Source organism: Podarcis filfolensis (assembly GCF_964270895.1).
Source record: "Podarcis filfolensis genome assembly, chromosome: Z".
In the NCBI taxonomy this organism is placed as follows: Eukaryota; Metazoa; Chordata; class Lepidosauria; order Squamata; family Lacertidae; genus Podarcis; species Podarcis filfolensis.
The window spans coordinates 48,849,641-48,866,277 of NC_139617.1; the positions used below are offsets into that span (position 1 = coordinate 48,849,641).

The following is a 16,637-nucleotide window of genomic DNA, read 5'->3' on the forward strand; positions in this document are numbered from 1 at the left end:
GTCTTTCCCAACCTAGTGCCCTCCAGATTTTGTTGGTCGGAGTTCCAGCTCCCACCAGCCCCAGCTGGCATGGGCAATAGTTAAAGATAATGGGATGTGATTGATCCAACCATATCTGGGAGGAACCAGGTTAGGAAAGCCTGAGATAGGCCCCTGACCCAATCCTGGAGGACTCTATAAGTAAAGGTAAAGGGACCCCTGACCGTTAGGTCCAGTCATGACCAACTCTGGGGTTGCGGTGCTCATCTCGCTTTATTGGCCAAGGGAGCCGGCGTACAGCTTCCGGGTCATGTGGCCAGCATGACTAAGCCGCTTCTGGCGAACCAGAGCAGTGCACGGAAATGCCGTTTACCTTCCGTCCGGGGCAGTATCTATTTATCTACTTGCACTTTACATGCTTTCGAACTGCTAGGTTGGCAGGAGCAGGGACCGAGCAACGGGAGCTCGGCCCGTCGCGGGGATTCAAACCGCCGACCTTCTGATCGGCAAGTCCTAGGCTCTGTGGTTTAACCCACAGCGCCACCTATCGTTAAGCAAACGCAAGTCCAGAATTGTTCAGTCTTCATCTGTCTTCATCCCCACAAGATTTGGAGGAGGAGGAAGAGGAAGCGACCCCTCTCAGCAGTGCCCCTCCTGGCGCTCAGCTACCCTCCCTCTCCTGCCTCCGCCACCCACAGGAGAAGAGGGGAAGCAGAAGGGCACCAGAGCAATGAAAACCTCCACTCCATTGCCCTATGGCTCATGGATTTCCAGGCTGCTTCTGACTCAGATGCACTGGCAGGCAATAAATCCTCTTGAAACTCTGTCTCCCGTTTGCTTCTGAACTGGCACCTGAAACATGTTCTCTTCCCTTCCTTCCTTCCACTCTGTCTCTTAGCAATAACATTTGGAGGACCACAGAAGAAATCAATAGGCTTGGGATGCTCTCCCATCAGTTGGCCAGCAGGAATTCATTAATTGTGAGTGTGCCACCAGCCCTACACCCCCTCCTGCTTCTCAGCCATTGGTCCAAAATAGATTTTAAAGAAAGGGCAGAACATCGCAATAGTTCAAGTCCAGGAAAGCACAGCTGTCTTTCTCCTCTCTCTCGGCATTCTACAACCAAAAAGGGGTAAGGAGGAGGAGTGGGGACCAAAAACAGCATCCCTGGAATCCCTGTGCCTGGGCAGGTGAGTTTGGAAGCCCACGTTCCAAGCCCCCAGCAGGGGTTTCACCTTGCGGAAGGGCAGGGAAAGGGCTGGACTGAGCTGAGAGCATCAGCATTTGGTTATACAACCCAGCAGAGTTCAAGGTCGCCTGAGCCACTCTCTCAAGCAAGATAGCTGGTGCCACTTCCAGCAAAAAAAAAAGAGTCACGTTATTCTTGAGCGTTCTCCCCCCCCCCCCCATGCCTTCACTCAATAATTCATAGACTGCAGCCTCCGTGCTCCCTGGGTTTTGATGATGCCCCAGCCATAAATCAAAGACCATTTTGCTCTGCTTGAGAGTGGTGCCAGACCACCTCCCTTTTAACTCAGCAGCATCTCCTCCTTCTTCCCCGGAAGCTGTTTTGGCAAGTCTGCTAGCAGGCCAGGAAGGGAGAGGGAGAGAGGGAGGAAGTCTTCCCATGGCCTCCTTCCTGCCTGCTCATTGCCCCAGCGCCTGCAGCCATGGGGACCTACCATGGCTGGCTACAGTAAGCTTCAGCTCTGGTACCCTTCCCCTTCCTCTTTCTCCTTCTCCCTCCTCCGGGGTGTCTTCGCTAGGCACTGTTTCGCCTGCCAGAACCTCCTCATAAGCCTCTCAGTCGCTTGACGGCTCAGGAGGTCACGCAGGTGCAATGCTCCAGAAGTCAGACTCTGCAGCACACCTGCAAAAAAAGCACAGAGAAGGAGGAGGGGCGTGTTTCAGAAACAGAAAGCTGAAGTCGAAAGTGGTGAGAGATTGGGAACAAATCCGGAATGTGAGAATATGGGGGGCGGGGGGGGAGGCTCATGGGGGGAACAGAAGCCACACTGTGTTTTCAAGTAACTTTTTAAAAATTGATTTTCAGCATACAGGAAAGTAAGAAACAGTTTAATACCAACTGTATAAAAAAAGAAAAGTTAACTGTAAGAAATAAAACTTGAAGTTGACTTTCTGGGCATGTGCATAATAAACATCCTGCATGAGTGATCTACTCTGTTAAGTGCATCCGGCAAGCATCTGAATCAATTTCTGAACTTTCTGTCCCATTTTTCCATTTTGGGGTCTAGGGAACTGGAAACGCTATGAAGGGTCTATGGAAACCAACAGAACTCCAAATCCACTTAGAGGCTGGAGGCGGAGACTGTGCATGTTCATGCATTATACCCTTACATCACAAAATCATACCATCTATCTTTTTTAGCCTGGCCTCTAAGAACTCTTAATTTGAACGTCTAATTTTCAAGCAATGCAACGTCCCATACTTTCACATACCACTGGAAACAAATCTGAAATATGGGGTGGGCGAGGTTTAAAAAGGTAAAGGTACCCCTGCCCGTTCGGGCCAGTCTTGCCAGACTCTAGGGTTGTGCGCTCATCTCACTCTATAGGCCGGGAGCCAGCGCTGTCCGCAGACACTTCCGGGTCACGTGGCCAGCATGACAAAGCTGCTCTGGCGAACCAGCACCAGCACAGCACACGGAACGCCGTTTACCTTCCCGCTGGTAAGCGGTCCCTATTTATCTACTTGCACCCGGGGGTGCTTTCGAAATGCGAGGTGGGCAGGAGCTGGGACTGAAGATGGGAGCTCACCCTGCCGCGGGGATTCGAACCGCCGACCATGCGATCGGCAAGTCCTAGGCGCTGAGGTTTTACCCACAGCGCCACCTGCGTCGGGCGAGGTTTAGGGGGGAGCAAAAGCTATGCTATGTGAAAAACAGAAGCCCTACAGAAGACGCAAGCCACTATGAGCCTCCTTCGCCAACACTAGCCAGCCCAGAGAATTTCCAGCACTGCCTACCCTCTAAGCTTCAGTGGTGCGGTTATTCAGGAAAACACATTCAGAGTATGAGAAATGTTCAGTGGAAATTTCTGCTGCCCTAAAATCAATGGGAGATCAGATCTGGCATGTTTGTTTGACTTCTGCTCAGTAAACAAAACTAACAACAACAAAGTATTTTATATTAATGTCATGCACTGCATAAATATCTGAATTCCCCACCACCACCACCAACAGGAAAAAAACAGCTGAACTGAAATATTTTATCGGGAAGGAGCAGGGGAAGAATCAATAAAGTGCACTTAGTGCAGTTTAAATGTTATTTTCAAATAAATTCAACGTTTTATTTAGAAATTTGTTTTAGTGGAGCACTTTTTGTGGCCTGCTTAATTTTATTCTTACCTATTATATGCCACCAGAGTATCCTCGTGAGATCCAGTGTGGCTTAGTGGTTAGAGCTCTCTACGAGGACCCGGAGACCCAGGTTCAAGTCACCATTCAGTCATGAAACCCAAGGGGCCCAGACACCACTTCTCAGTTTACCCTACCTCACAAGGTGGTTGTGAGGATAAAAAGGAGGGGGGGGGGGAGGAAGTACATACATCACTATTAGCTCTCTGGAGAAAAGGTGGCGATATAAATGAAACTTTTTAAAAAGAAATAAATCCCTGCCGGAGCCAGATTCTCTCTCTCTCCATACAAGCATATACGCTGAATCAAAGAACTGTAGAGTTGGAAGAGCTATCCAGTCTAACCACCTGCACCGCAGAAATATCAACTAAAGCATCCATGACAGATGTTCATGTACATATTTGCATCATATACCTGGCCTTTCTCTTCGAAGGGCTTCTACCTGCCGAAGGAATGACCCTGAGAAGGATGGCGAACGGAAAGCCCAGTGCACAGATTCTCAAATTTCGTTTGCATCCTTATAACCTGACGCCTGTTTTATCTGTAAAAGCCGTGCATTTCCAGAAAACACATTTCTAACCTTTCTCAGCTGCCCTACTTGGTCCTCACATTTGCCTTCTCTTTTCTCTCCTCCTGCCCCTCCTGCCCCATTGCTGAATTTACAGCTGGGAAGTCTGCAAATATATGTTTTTCTGCAGAACTGCTGGATTTTGTCCGGGAGGTTTGCAAGTTGCAATTATCTTTGCTTGTTTGTCAATTCTGTTTCACTCTGTCTAAATATGTCATTTGCCACCGCCTCCCCCCCCCAATTTAATTGCTGGGATCCTCTATGCCCTGCCTTGGCACTCTCTGTCTCTCTCTTGGTGGGTACAATGGTTTGATTATTCCCAGTCATGGTCCAACCGCCAAAGAGTGCCTTTGCCTGCTTTCAAATCACCCCCCCCCCAAACACACACCATCCCCTTGTTGTTGCCAAGCAGAAGTTTATTACCTCAAATAAAGGGTTGGGGGCTAGGGCAAAAGAGACTGTTTGATAGACAGCAACCCAATGGATAATTATTTCATATTCAGGTCAGCACAGCATGCAGGCAGCTGCAAAAAGGGAGAATTCCATACTGGGAATCATTAGGAAAGGGATCGAAAATAAATCCGCCAATATCACAGCACCGCTATTCAAATCTATGGTGCGGCTGCGCATGGAACATTGTGCACAGCTCTGGCCTCCTCACTTCAGAAAGGATAGTTGTTTAGCAAAGATCCAGAGCTGGAGCAACTCCCCTCTGAGGAAAGGCAGTAACCTTTTTTCGTGGGTTAGTTATGGGGGGGGGCAGGAGCAAGAAGGGGTATAATGTAAGAGGTGTCTAAGATTGTGCATGGTGTTGAAAGAGACATTTTTCTCCCCATTAAAGCGATATGCAGGTCCCTCCATCCAATCACAGTGTCAGGAAACTGTGTGTTAGGCAAGCAATTGCATAACAAGTCAACAATTCCCATTGATTCCTATGGGGAAATTTCTAATATGTTTCTGACCACCCCAAAATGATTGAATAAAACCGGGGAAACCCTCTGAAACCTTGCAAAAGGCAAACAAGGAAGGAATAAGTGCTCTCTTATTTATCCGATCTCCTTCCCTCCTTCCCACTATGGTTTCTAACGAAACGGGTGCCACAGACCAGCAAAACACAAAAAGTAAGGATTGTTTAAGGCCGCTTATCTGTTTGCAGTACTACACGCAGGTCCAGCTGCCTGGATATCTGGGTCTGTGGTGTGTATAGTGAGGTTACTAATTCCTCGTGTTTGGATAAGTGAATTTTCGTATAAATGAGCACCAGGATAGCAGGACCTGTGTGTATAACCTTGTGGAGCCATCCAAATGAAACTTAAGGTCCCACATGAATCCGACTGTCCAACATAGTAACAGGATGTTGGACCAGATGGGATTTTGGCTCTCCTTATGTTAACTTTCATAAGATGCAATGGCAAATAAGTTAAGTTTTGACATCCCTGGGACTTAATCTCAGGGTTGTGAGTTTGAGCCCCATGTTGGGCAAAATAATAATGATGATGATGATGATGATGATAATAATAATAATAATAATAATAATAATAATAATAATAATAATAATTTATTATTTATACCCCACCCATCTGGCCGAGTTTCCCCAGCCACTCTGGGCGGCTGCTAATCGAGTGTTAAAAGCAATACAGCATTAAATATTAAAAACTTCCCTAAACAGGGCTGCCTTCAGATGTCTTTTAAAGATAAGATAACTGCTTATTTCCTTCACATCTGAAGGGAGAGCATTTCACAGGGCGGGTGCCACTACCAAGAAGGCCCTCTGCCTGGTTCCCTGTAACCTCACTTCTCACAGGGAGGGAACCGCCAGAAGGCTCTTGGCGCTGGACCTCAGTGTCCGGGCTGAACAATGGGGGTGGAGACGCTCCTTCAGGTATACAGGACTGAGGCTGTTTAGGGCTTTAAAGGTCAGCACCTGCATTCCTGCATTGCAGGAGGCTGGACTAAATGACCCTTGTCACAGGAGCCAACTCCCAGAGCCCAAGGCCCCTCCCAGTTCTACAATTCTATTATTGTACTATTCTGTGATTTTCTGACCTGGCACTAGAAACAGGGGTGAGGAAGAGCAACTAAGCTCCTAGCCCTAACTTTGCTATCACATCACACACACACACACCCAATAGAGTTTAATAAAACTGGCTACTGCCATCCATACTAAAACATTTGTGGTTTCACTGCATAATTACAGTGCAGCCAAAACAGCAGTGATGCCAAGCCAAGAAACCATGGTTTCGGAAGAAGCACATCCTATCTAGGAAACCTTCTGGGTGCCACAGGCCAGTAGCAGACAGAGCAATGAATGTAAATGTTACCTTTGTACAGCGAGCTAGTTTCTGCACCACCTCTCTACCCTCCATCCAGACAACCAAGGGGCATAACCAGAGGTTCAAGGTCACAGTGAAGCCAGGCCAAACACTCAAGGGGGACATTAAGTAGGGCTGGTGTGTGGCCTAGGGAGAGTGAGTGATGCTGAATGGGAATGCAGAGTCTCAGGGGCCAGACAGAGAGGCTTGTAGGGACGTATTTGGCCCCAGCCTGAGGTTTCACACCCCGGATTTAGTGTAACAGATGGACCTGGAATCAAGGCTCATTTCTCCCTAACGAATAATGACCACTAGTCAGCCTTCAACCATTGGTGTAGGCTTAAGGAGAGTGAGCTGTCTGATAATGGAATCGACTATCTCGGAAAGTGGTGGAGTCTCCTTCACTGGGGGGTTTTAAGCAGAGCTCAGATGGCCACCTGTCAGGGGTCCTTAAGCTATGATTCCTTCCATTACAGAGGGTTGGACTAGATGGCCCTGGGGGGCCTCATTTCCAACTCTACAATTATATGGTTCACTGGGGAGAAACAATCCACAATTCTGATTTCTGGAATCACAGTAAGTTAAACCCTTTGTGGCTTGTTTACCCCCTAGTAAGAAGACTGATGTGGGGTGAGCAGGCTGAAAATGTTAAAATGCACTGCGCGTGCAGAGTGCAGCCTACAGTGACGTGGGCTTTACAGAGAAAAATGCAAATATGCCAAAAAATGCAAAAGCAAACATTTTCAGTTTACATTGGAAACTTTTCTTATATCCTATGGAATGACCTAGTTTAAGCATGTTTACTTTACTTTGTATTTAGCAAACAAAGTTTGTATTTTACTTGTGTGTAGTAAGCAACATCCATCCGTTGTTACTATTGAACTCATAAAATGAGGGAGTGATTCCCCACCCCAACAAAGCACTAGAAGGTTTTCCACTTTGGAGGCTTTCAAGCCTACTTCACTGCTTACTAAATCAAAATTTACAGCTCAGAAATACATGCAAACTCACCCAGCAGGCAAAACTAGATCAATGGAATTAAGTTTCAAATTCTAGTGAAATGAAATCATACAAGGGATAGGCTGGAAAGCTAGCTACTCTGAGGTCAAACCCACCTCGATCATGCTTAGGATGAGAACACCCCTTTTCAGAAGCCCCACTGATATAGGTCATTCCTGCTCAGAAACCACCAGAGTTCTTGGCTTGCCAAGCAGATTCTCAAAGCAGCCATATCCAATCCCACTCCCGAACTCAAAGCTTGAGGTTTCCTCCCTGGCCTCATTCCTACTTTGACACCCATCCAGCCAGAATGCAATACGTTTTACTCTTTTCCTGCAATCCCATCTCGCCATCAACAGTGCCGTCCTTGAAGCTTTCCTGCTAAACTACTGGATGTGCCCATATCCCACCCCAGAATTCAAGACTTACCTCTGTCAAGTATCTTGGATGCACCCAGCTCAAGCGACCTCTTTGGAAAACCCAGAGGAGCTTGTAAGTGCTGACAAACACGCCTTGGTTTATCAGAACGCTGTCACACTGAGAAAACTGCACTCGGTAACCTGTGGCTAATTTGGAGGTGCAGCAACAATGCAGCTTTACAGAACCTCCGTGCTTCGCTAGCAAGGAGGACGAGTTTGACAGGTATCATTGTTAAAGCTTGTTCAACCGGCCTTTCCTCCCAACAGAGAGAAAGGAAACAAAAAACAGAAAGGTATCTGGGCAGAGACTGCTCATTTTAAGCAGATTACAAGAAACACCTTTGTGTTAGACTAAGGCAGCTGAGGAATCCATCCCTCTCTCCCAAAACGCTTCTCCAGAGCAAGAAATCCACACCTCCATACAAAAATGTTTAAAATAGAAGACATTGTGCAGGTAGCTACTCTCGCTACACAGCTGAAAAATTAGGAAGCGCATTGTGTTCCTTCTGCAGTATAATTTTAATTCCTGGCCTCTGTCCAAGGTGCTCTCTGGTAGCATCTGTCACAGTCGGAAACTGTGCATCTGGGTCACAGGAGAGAGAGAGCAGCTCTGAGAAGCCCCGAGTTTCGGTGCTGGGAACTGATGTTGTAAATTGAACTCTTTTCTGGGTAGGGGAGAGACAGAGATCAGAATGAAGGTTTGCAGAGCTGACCAGAGGGAAGATACCTTGCTAGCAAGCAAATGGAATGCTTAACCACAGGTGACAACTGAGCACGAAGTCCAAATGCAGCAAGTATATCTACTGGGGTCCTTCCAGCTCCCACAGTACATGCTACTGTACTGAAATTCCCTTCAGCTCTAAAAACAACATTGCCCTGTGACACAGGTAACCTATATCAGCCCCTGCTTTGCACACACACAGCCCCAGGGTTCCATCACATTATCACCAATTAAAAATAATCAGATGGCAGGTGAAGGGAAAGGCCCACCTCTGCTGGAGATTCTGGAGAGGTCCTGTCAGTCAGAAGCAGGCAATTACTGGACTAGAGGGATCACTAATCGGGCCTGGTGCAAAAGGCACCTTCCTGGGTTGCTAGGAAGCACTGCTTGTAGAGAAGCATGTAGAACCAGTTCTTTGGATCCCAGCCTCTGTTTCCATACTCAAGCATCCAAAATGTTCAGGAGAAGAGTAACTGCTCCTTGTGAGTGCCTGTACCACCTCCCGGAAGGTGCAGCAGCTGTAGAGCTTGTTGGTGTTTTGCAACTTTGACTTGTTGCAGGACCTTAGCAGAGCATATGCAGAGTTCCAGAAAGCAATCAGTTGCAGGCAGGATGGACGAAGCAGGAACCAGACGCTGCTACCAGTAACTTGTTTACTTAGAGGTGTTTATTATTTACAGCAGACTCTACAAGTTACTATATAAGGTAAAGGTAAAGGGACCCCTGACCGTTAGGTCCAGTCGTGGCCGACTCTGGGGTTGCGGCGCTCATCTCGCTTTATTGGCCGAGGGAGCTGGCGTACAGCTTCCGGGTCATGTGGCCAGCATGACTAAGCCACTTCTGGTGAACCAGAGCAGCGTACGGAAACACCGTTTACCTTCCCACGGAGTGGTACCTATTTATCTACTTCCACTTTGACGTGCTTTCGAACTGCTAGGTTGGCAGGAGCAGGGACCGAACCACAGGAGCTCACCCCGTCACGGGGATTTGAACCGCTGACCTTCTGATCGGCAAATCCAGCTGCATCAATATAAGATGGGGGACACCTGGCTTACTAGTACTACATGTGAAAAGGATCTAGGGGTCTTGGTGGACAACAAGCTTAACATGAGTCAACAGTGTGATGCAGCAGCAGCCGCAAAAAAGCTAATGAAATTTTCTTTCTTTCTTTCTTTCTTTCTTTCTTTCTTTCTTATTTATTATTTATTTATTTATTTCCTGCCCATATGGCTGAGTTTCCCCAGCCACTCTGGGTGGTTCCCAAGAGAATATTAAACAGAATAAAACTTCAAATATATATTTTTTAATAATAATATTTATTAAAATTTTAGAGGAAATACTAAAATATAAAAAAAGAAAAAGAAAAAAAGAAGAAAAAAGAAGACAAAAAGATACAAAATACAGAAAAATAAAGATAAAAATAGTTAAAAACAAATGAGTCATTCCATATCCTATCTTTCATCTGCCTATTTCCCTGACTTCCTCACACCTCCCTTTTTTTGTATCCTGATTCAGTCATTGTTTCAGCAAATCCTTTCTATATTTTAGCTTATAACCAATTAATTAACTCTATACATCCTATCCATCTTTCACCATATTCTGATGTTCAATTTACCTTACTTTATTTAACCTTATCTTACCATAAAATACCTTAACCTTATCTTAGCATAAAATACCGTAGAATACCTTAAAACTTAAAAACTTAATACTTATCTATCCTTATATCATTTCTGCTAAAGCCAGACAATTTCATTCCAACATTCTCCCTAATATTCATTAATTTTACACTAATTCCCAAAATAAAAATTTTTCTTTATAGACTCTTCCAGTTTTCATCCAACGTCCCTTCTTCCTGGTCTTGGGTTGTGTCAGTCCTTATTATCCAATTCCATCTAGTCCATCAACCTGGTAGTCTGATATCCGAGGCTCTTAAGTCTCTTCCACGCCCCTTCTGCAGATCTTTTTCTTCTTGTTTATGCTTGCACTTTTCCTTGTCTTTTGTTGGTCTCTTTCTTAGTTTCTTTCCTTTCTCCTTAGGGAGTAGGTCTCCAGGGAATTTCCATCCATACTCATGTCCATCTCCCCACGTCAAACCAGCCCATTCCCCACAGTCCCACTCCCCACAGTCATCAATATAATCCAAAAGATCTTTAACAGCATATTTCAAAATCTCTCCAAAGTTGAGATCCTCCTCAGCTCCAGATTCCTTCAGGCCTAATTCAAGTTCATTCTTCCAAAACAGCGGCTTATACTCCTGCAGGGCCTCGGGTCTCACCATTTCTGTTGCTTGAGGTAGCACCGTAGCTTCCTCCATTATTATCTGCCCTTGCATTTGCCCAGTCGAACCAGTTTCCTGGATTGGTCCCTGTATAATTTCTATGTCAATATTCCCTATTTCTCCACATTCACTAGTTGCAACAGTCATCAAATCCAACTTCTCATTCATCAAATCCACCTTCTCATGCAACTGCTCCAGCAAAGCACTTGTCTTGCGAAAAGCAAGCACCAGGACTTCTTCCAAACACATTTTTATTCAAGGTCACAGTCTGGTCCCACGATGTTAATCTCGCAGCTGTGAAATCCCCAAGTAAACTGCAGCAACAATTTGACAAGCTCCCTCTAGAGGATACAATTTCTATTTGTGTCCATCTTTTTAAATCATGTCCAACAAAAGAAAGTTACTTTCAGTTTTCAAATATTTTGTTTCTTTAGAATGCAACAGGCAGCAGTCGAATCAATTTGTTTCTCTTTTTTCTTGCTATCTGTCAAAATGTTCCATTCACAGTCATTGAACGTCTCCGATAATTTCTGTCTCTGGCACCCCGTTCCCAGGTTTGAGATGGTGGAAACTTATTTTCCTTTACTCCCTCTCCAGCAGGCTTGAACAGTTTAATTTCCCCCCCTTTTCTCCTGCTTCCAAGGGGGTTTTAATGGTTATAAATGAAGGAAATTTCGACCTTTGTAAAGCGACTTTCCAGGCTATTAGCTTACAAGATTTTTGCTTCAGTCTATTTACAGAAAGCGGAAGGCGGACTTCCTGTTTTGAACCTTCCCGCTTCAGTGCCAAATTAAAATATTTCTTGATCCAATTTTCCGTTTCTACTCACGGGTACTTGTTTAGAATCCAATTGTCGACAGGAAAAAGTCAGCGCTCTCCGGCAATGGCAATGCGGCTTCCCTCCGTGAAAATAGCAGTCAGTTCGCAGCACCGCGCTGATCACCCTCCTTCGCTCCGGAGCCCCAAACTGGGGTTCCCCGCGAATAGAGGAGGCGCTCCTGGTGCTCTGCCGAACCCCACGTTCCCAGGCTTCTTCCACCTGGGATTTCTAGCGGGTCCCCACCTTCACCGCGGCGGGTAGACCCAGTTTCCACGGAGACAGTTCCTCCGGTTGGAGGAACTCCGCCATTTCGCCGATGGCGCTAACCCGGAAGTCCTAAAACTTCAAATATTAAAAACTTCCCTAAACAGGGCTGCCTTCAGATGTCTTCTAAAAGTCAGATGGCTATTTATTTCCTTGACATCTGACGGGAGGGCGTTCCACAGGGCGGGTGCCATCACTGAGAAGGCCCTCTGTCTGGTTCCCTGTAACCTCACTTCTTGCAGGGAGGGAACCGCCAGAAGGCCCTCGGAGCTTGACCCGTGTCTGGGCTGAACGATGAGGGTGGAGACGCTCCTTCAGGTATACAGGACCGAGGCTGTTTAGGTCTTTAAAGGTCAGCACCAACACTTTGAATTGTGCTCGGAAACGTACTGGGAGCCAATGTAGGTCTTTCAGGACTGGTGTTATGTGGTCTAAGTGGTCACTCCCAGTCACCAGTTTGGATGCCGCATTTTGGATTAGTTGCAGTTTCCAGGTCACAATGCCCCATGTAGAGGGCATTGTAGTAGTCCAAGCAGGAGATAACTAGAGCATGTACCACTCTGGCGAAACAGCCTGCGGGCAGGTAGGGTCTCAGCCTGCATACCAGATGGAGCTGGAAGACAGATGCCCTAGACACAGAATTGACCTGCGTCTCCATGGACAGCTGTGAGTCCAAAATTACTCCCAGGCTGCACACCTGGTCCTTCAGGGGCACAGTTACCCCATTCAGGTGGGTATGCGTGTTCCAAAGAGGTCTTAAGCAATAATTTAGTCAATACCAACCTAGTCAGGCTCTGATAGGTCAAAAGGGGGGGCTCATACTGAACTCCAGCCTATCAGGGCAACCTGAAGGTCAAAGGGAAAGTCCGGGGGAGAAAAAGGTAGTCCTTGCAGGCAACAGCCTGACTGCCAAAGGGAAGTACAGTGGTATTTCGGGTTAAGAACTTAATTCGTTCTGGAGGTCTGTTTTTAACCTGAAACCGTTCTTAATCTGAGGTACCGGAGGTTTTTCAACATGGCGCCGAGCGGGCCGGCCTCAGCTGCTAAAAGAGAAGAGAACCGCCATTATCCTAATTGGAGAGAGGGCTTAAGAGGAAGACGCTGTGTGGTGTTTAAATCCTGGATAAGTCATCGTTCGTGCACAGGCTGCTGTCATAGAGGGTTGAGAGAGGCCAGTGGAGCCAGGACATTTGGCACCCTACCCCCTAGACATCTTGAGGCTGTCACAATTCAATACTTCCCCTTGTGAAAAGCTTCTGCAAATTGGGTCCGAGGTGTCCACGAAAGACTGATGTTGTAAGTGGATTTTACCGCAGTGGAGAGGAAAACTTCACTATTATTATCCATCCAAGGAGCTTTCACCCACGGTGCCATCTTCTGGTGATCTTAACTATATTATTTGTGTGTTAAATGTTATGTTATTTTAAAAATCGTAAAATCCTTGGCTTGAGGAAAGTATGGGTCAGAACAAACGCTTGAGAGACTTTGACGAGCCCCTATCATCCCCTAAACCAAAACTATCAAGGTTGGTGCCACACCGGAATAGAAGAGGGAGTGACAATGCGGAGCATTGCTTTGCGGTGGAAACCCAAAATCGCTTCCTACCTCTAATTGATTTAGAAGCCACTCCAATTCTGACGACTCAAAATCTTTCAAAAGTAAAGTCTGAAGGTCAAAGGATCTGCCATATTGGTGTGTGTGCACGTATGTACTATCAGAAGACGTAAGACCCTACCAGACACAGCGAGGGAGCCGCAAATTAGCTGTCAAGGGAACAGGATCTGGCAAGGGCCACATCCCCTCATAGATTACCTGCCAGGGGCCAGGGGCCCGTAGTGGGTGGGTCCAGAGGTAAAAAGAGGATGGAGCAATGGATGAGAACCTTAGTTTTGTGAAGTAGGCAACATGCTAGCCATGCAAAAGCCAGGGGTTCACATATAGACACCACTCTATGAAGAAAACCAAGAAGCATCATCACAATCCAAAGACACCCTGCCCCAGAAAAAACATGTTGGGTGTGGGAATAATAATAATATTTTTTTATTTATACCCTGCCCTTCCCAGTTCAGAAACCGGGCTCAGGGCAGCTAACAACAAATTTAAAACACTTAATTGTAATACAACATAGAAGCAGCATAAAATACAGTATAAAAACATAAATAACAATAAAATTCGAAGTTCAGAAATCAATTTGGGGGAAAATCCATCCAATAAGCATTAGATAGTCACCAGGGCTAGCTGGCTGAATTGGTCCTACTTGGGCCAGCGAGGAGGCCAGGGGAGAATTAGCTGTGGGGTCCCAGAGCGGGTAATCTTCGTAAAAGAGGATGGGGAGGAAAGAGAAGGGAAATAAAAGATCAGGCTGAATTCAAATTAAAGGCCAGGCGGAATAGCTCTGTCTTACAGGCCTGACGGAAGGAGGTTAAATCCCGAAGGGCCCTAGTCTCCTGGGACAGAGCATTCCACCAGGTCGGAGCCATCACTGAGAAGGCCCTGGCCCTGGTGGAGGATAGTCTGACTTCCTTAGGGCCTGGGACCTCTAAACTATGGTTATTCATGGACCTTAAGGTCCTCTGCGGGGCAGACAAGGAGAGGTGGTCCGTAAATATGAGGGCCCTATGCCACAAAGGGCTTTAAAGGTCAAGACCAGCACCTTGAACCTATTCTCCACCGGGAGCCAGTGCAGCTGGTAAAGCACTGGGTGAATATGCTCCCATGGCAGGGACCCCGTGAGGAGCCTTGCTGCAGCATTCTGCATCTGCTGGAGTTTGTGGTACAGTTTCAAGGGCAGCCCCGCGTAGAGCAAATTACAGCAGAAGGGCTTGGGAGAGTCTTGAAGGCCAGGTAGACAGGCCTGGAGGGCTGTATTCGGCCCCCAGGCCTGAGGTTTCCCACCCTTGTGATAAAGGATCTAACGAAGTAGCAGATCCAGGCATGGCCCATCCATGATGCAAAGTAAAGCAGTTTGCCTGGGCGGCAGCTCCCAGTGGGGCAGTGCCATGCCCAACACATGCTGCTTGGGTGCTTGTTTGTGGCTGCCAGATACGTATCTCCTTCTCCTGCTCGTCCACCAACAACAGGCGCCAGTGGTTGACCTCTCAGCACTGGGAGGCAAGTATTTAAGCTGAAGTGGTGGTGGGGAGGCGATTTATTCACAGAAGAGCTGTAGAGGTGCTCTCTGGGGTTAGAAGACTGAATTGCCTTTTCAGGTTTGTGTAGAGAATAATCCTCAGCTGGTAGCTTCCCAGGGGTAGTCAACCTTTTTATACCTACCGCCCACTAATGCATCTGTCTTGATGGTAAAATTTCCTTACCGCCCACCAGTGCTGCAGTAACTCAATAATTTTAGCACAAGTAGGGTTGTTTAGAAAAGAGGGTTGTTGGTTTTTTTTAAAGTACTTAAATTTATCTTTTTATTTCTACTTTATGCATGTTTATAATGTTTTTAACTTTATGAAGTTAAATGTGGAAACAATAAAGTAAATTGAAATTACTTTTAACTGGCGATTAATGAGATCCTTGAGGCTGATGCTGTGAGACTAAATAAGTGATATCTGGTTCGATTTTCATAAGGGACAAACGAAGGTCTCCTCTTTCGGTGATATTCAGATGGTTTCTCTGTTTGCTCATAATATGATTAACAGCAGTGAAGACTGATTCTACAAGATATGCGGTAGGGAAAGGTATCAATAAATTGAATATCATTTTGCCAGAGTTTTTGGTATCCACCACTGCCGAAATTACATTTACTCTCTTCATCATTTTTTAGTTCTAATAGTTTTTCTTGGCAAGTTATATCAACCTCAGCAACATTTGCTATAAAAGTATTTATCATCCAGTCATGCACCTTCAAGTTCAAAATACATTCGTGCCCTGGCTGCTAGCCGAAAAGGACACAGGGCAAACTGCTGCGTCTGCGCAATGTGCAGAATGGTTTGTGCTTCTGCACATGCACAAAGTGCGATTTAGCGCTTCTGCGCATGCGTGAGCGGCAAACCCAAAAGTAACCTGTTCCGGTACTTCTGGGTTTGCCATGGATGTTCGCCGGAATGGACGCTAGACGAGGTGGACGTTCGTGGAGGTATTACTGTATCTTGAAATCATTTTTCCATATCCATTTATTATTATTGTCCTGGCACAGCTGTCAAAACATTCTATTATCTTTGGCGTTAGATTTGATCTTATTTACAGCTCTGATTATTATACTCAATGATGAATGGAGACTTGTACGTAAATGTTTTCCTACAATATGTTGTCTGTGCACAACACAATGAATACACAAAACGTTTGGCACTTCTTCCTTCAAGTAAGCAAGAAATCCACAATAGCAACCTACCATTGATGGTGCAACAATATTGTTCAAGGGTATATTGTTTTGTACAAAGTATGATTTCACAGCATTAAATATTGATAATCCTTTTGTATCTGTAATCAGAATAACAGTGAATAGCATTTCTTCTTGCAATGTTTTCATCAAGGTACCGGACATATGTCATCAGTAGAGCATTATTATCTGCAATGACAGATTTGTCCAATTGTATGGAAAACGAAGAATTTGGAGAATACCTATAAGTTTATTTTCAACATTAGCCACTATTTCATCAATGTGTCTCTTTACTGTGCTATCACTAAGGGGCAGTGTTTCTAAAACTTCAGGTATATCCTGATGCATTACTTTTGAGATAAATTCTTAATAGAGGGTATCATCAAAGTTTCTCCAATATTATGGCGTTTACCACCTTTTGCAATTAATTGTGATACACGATAAACTGCAGTTAATCCATCCTCATTGTTTGCATGCTGTTTTTGAAATGATGCAGCTATTGTTGAACGATTCTGAAATCTTTCATAGATTTCTTGAAAATATTCAATGGGCTTATCTTTATCTTGTGAATGCTTTG

The 16,637-nt window shown here is 45.7% G+C and overlaps 1 protein-coding gene across 18 annotated transcripts in view; it reads right to left on the bottom strand.

Moving 5' to 3' along the window:
- Positions 1-16,637, bottom strand: part of STRBP (spermatid perinuclear RNA binding protein) — a 139,537-nt gene that overhangs the window by 81,078 nt on the left and 41,822 nt on the right. For 9 of the 18 annotated variants that reach the window (XR_014544054.1, XM_083597289.1, XM_083597290.1 and 6 more), the window contains exon 2: positions 1,662-1,849. The exons of 7 other annotated variants lie outside the window; for them this stretch is intronic. Coding sequence is in view for 10 of the 11 variants with exons in the window: in XM_083597289.1 (XP_083453415.1) it covers positions 1,662-1,664 (3 nt within the window). In the remaining variant the exon portion in view is untranslated. Of the gene's footprint in view, positions 1-1,661; positions 1,850-7,663; positions 7,805-16,637 lie in introns of those variants that run through there. 2 more of the 18 variants (XM_083597291.1, XM_083597303.1) reach the window with 2 other exon arrangements.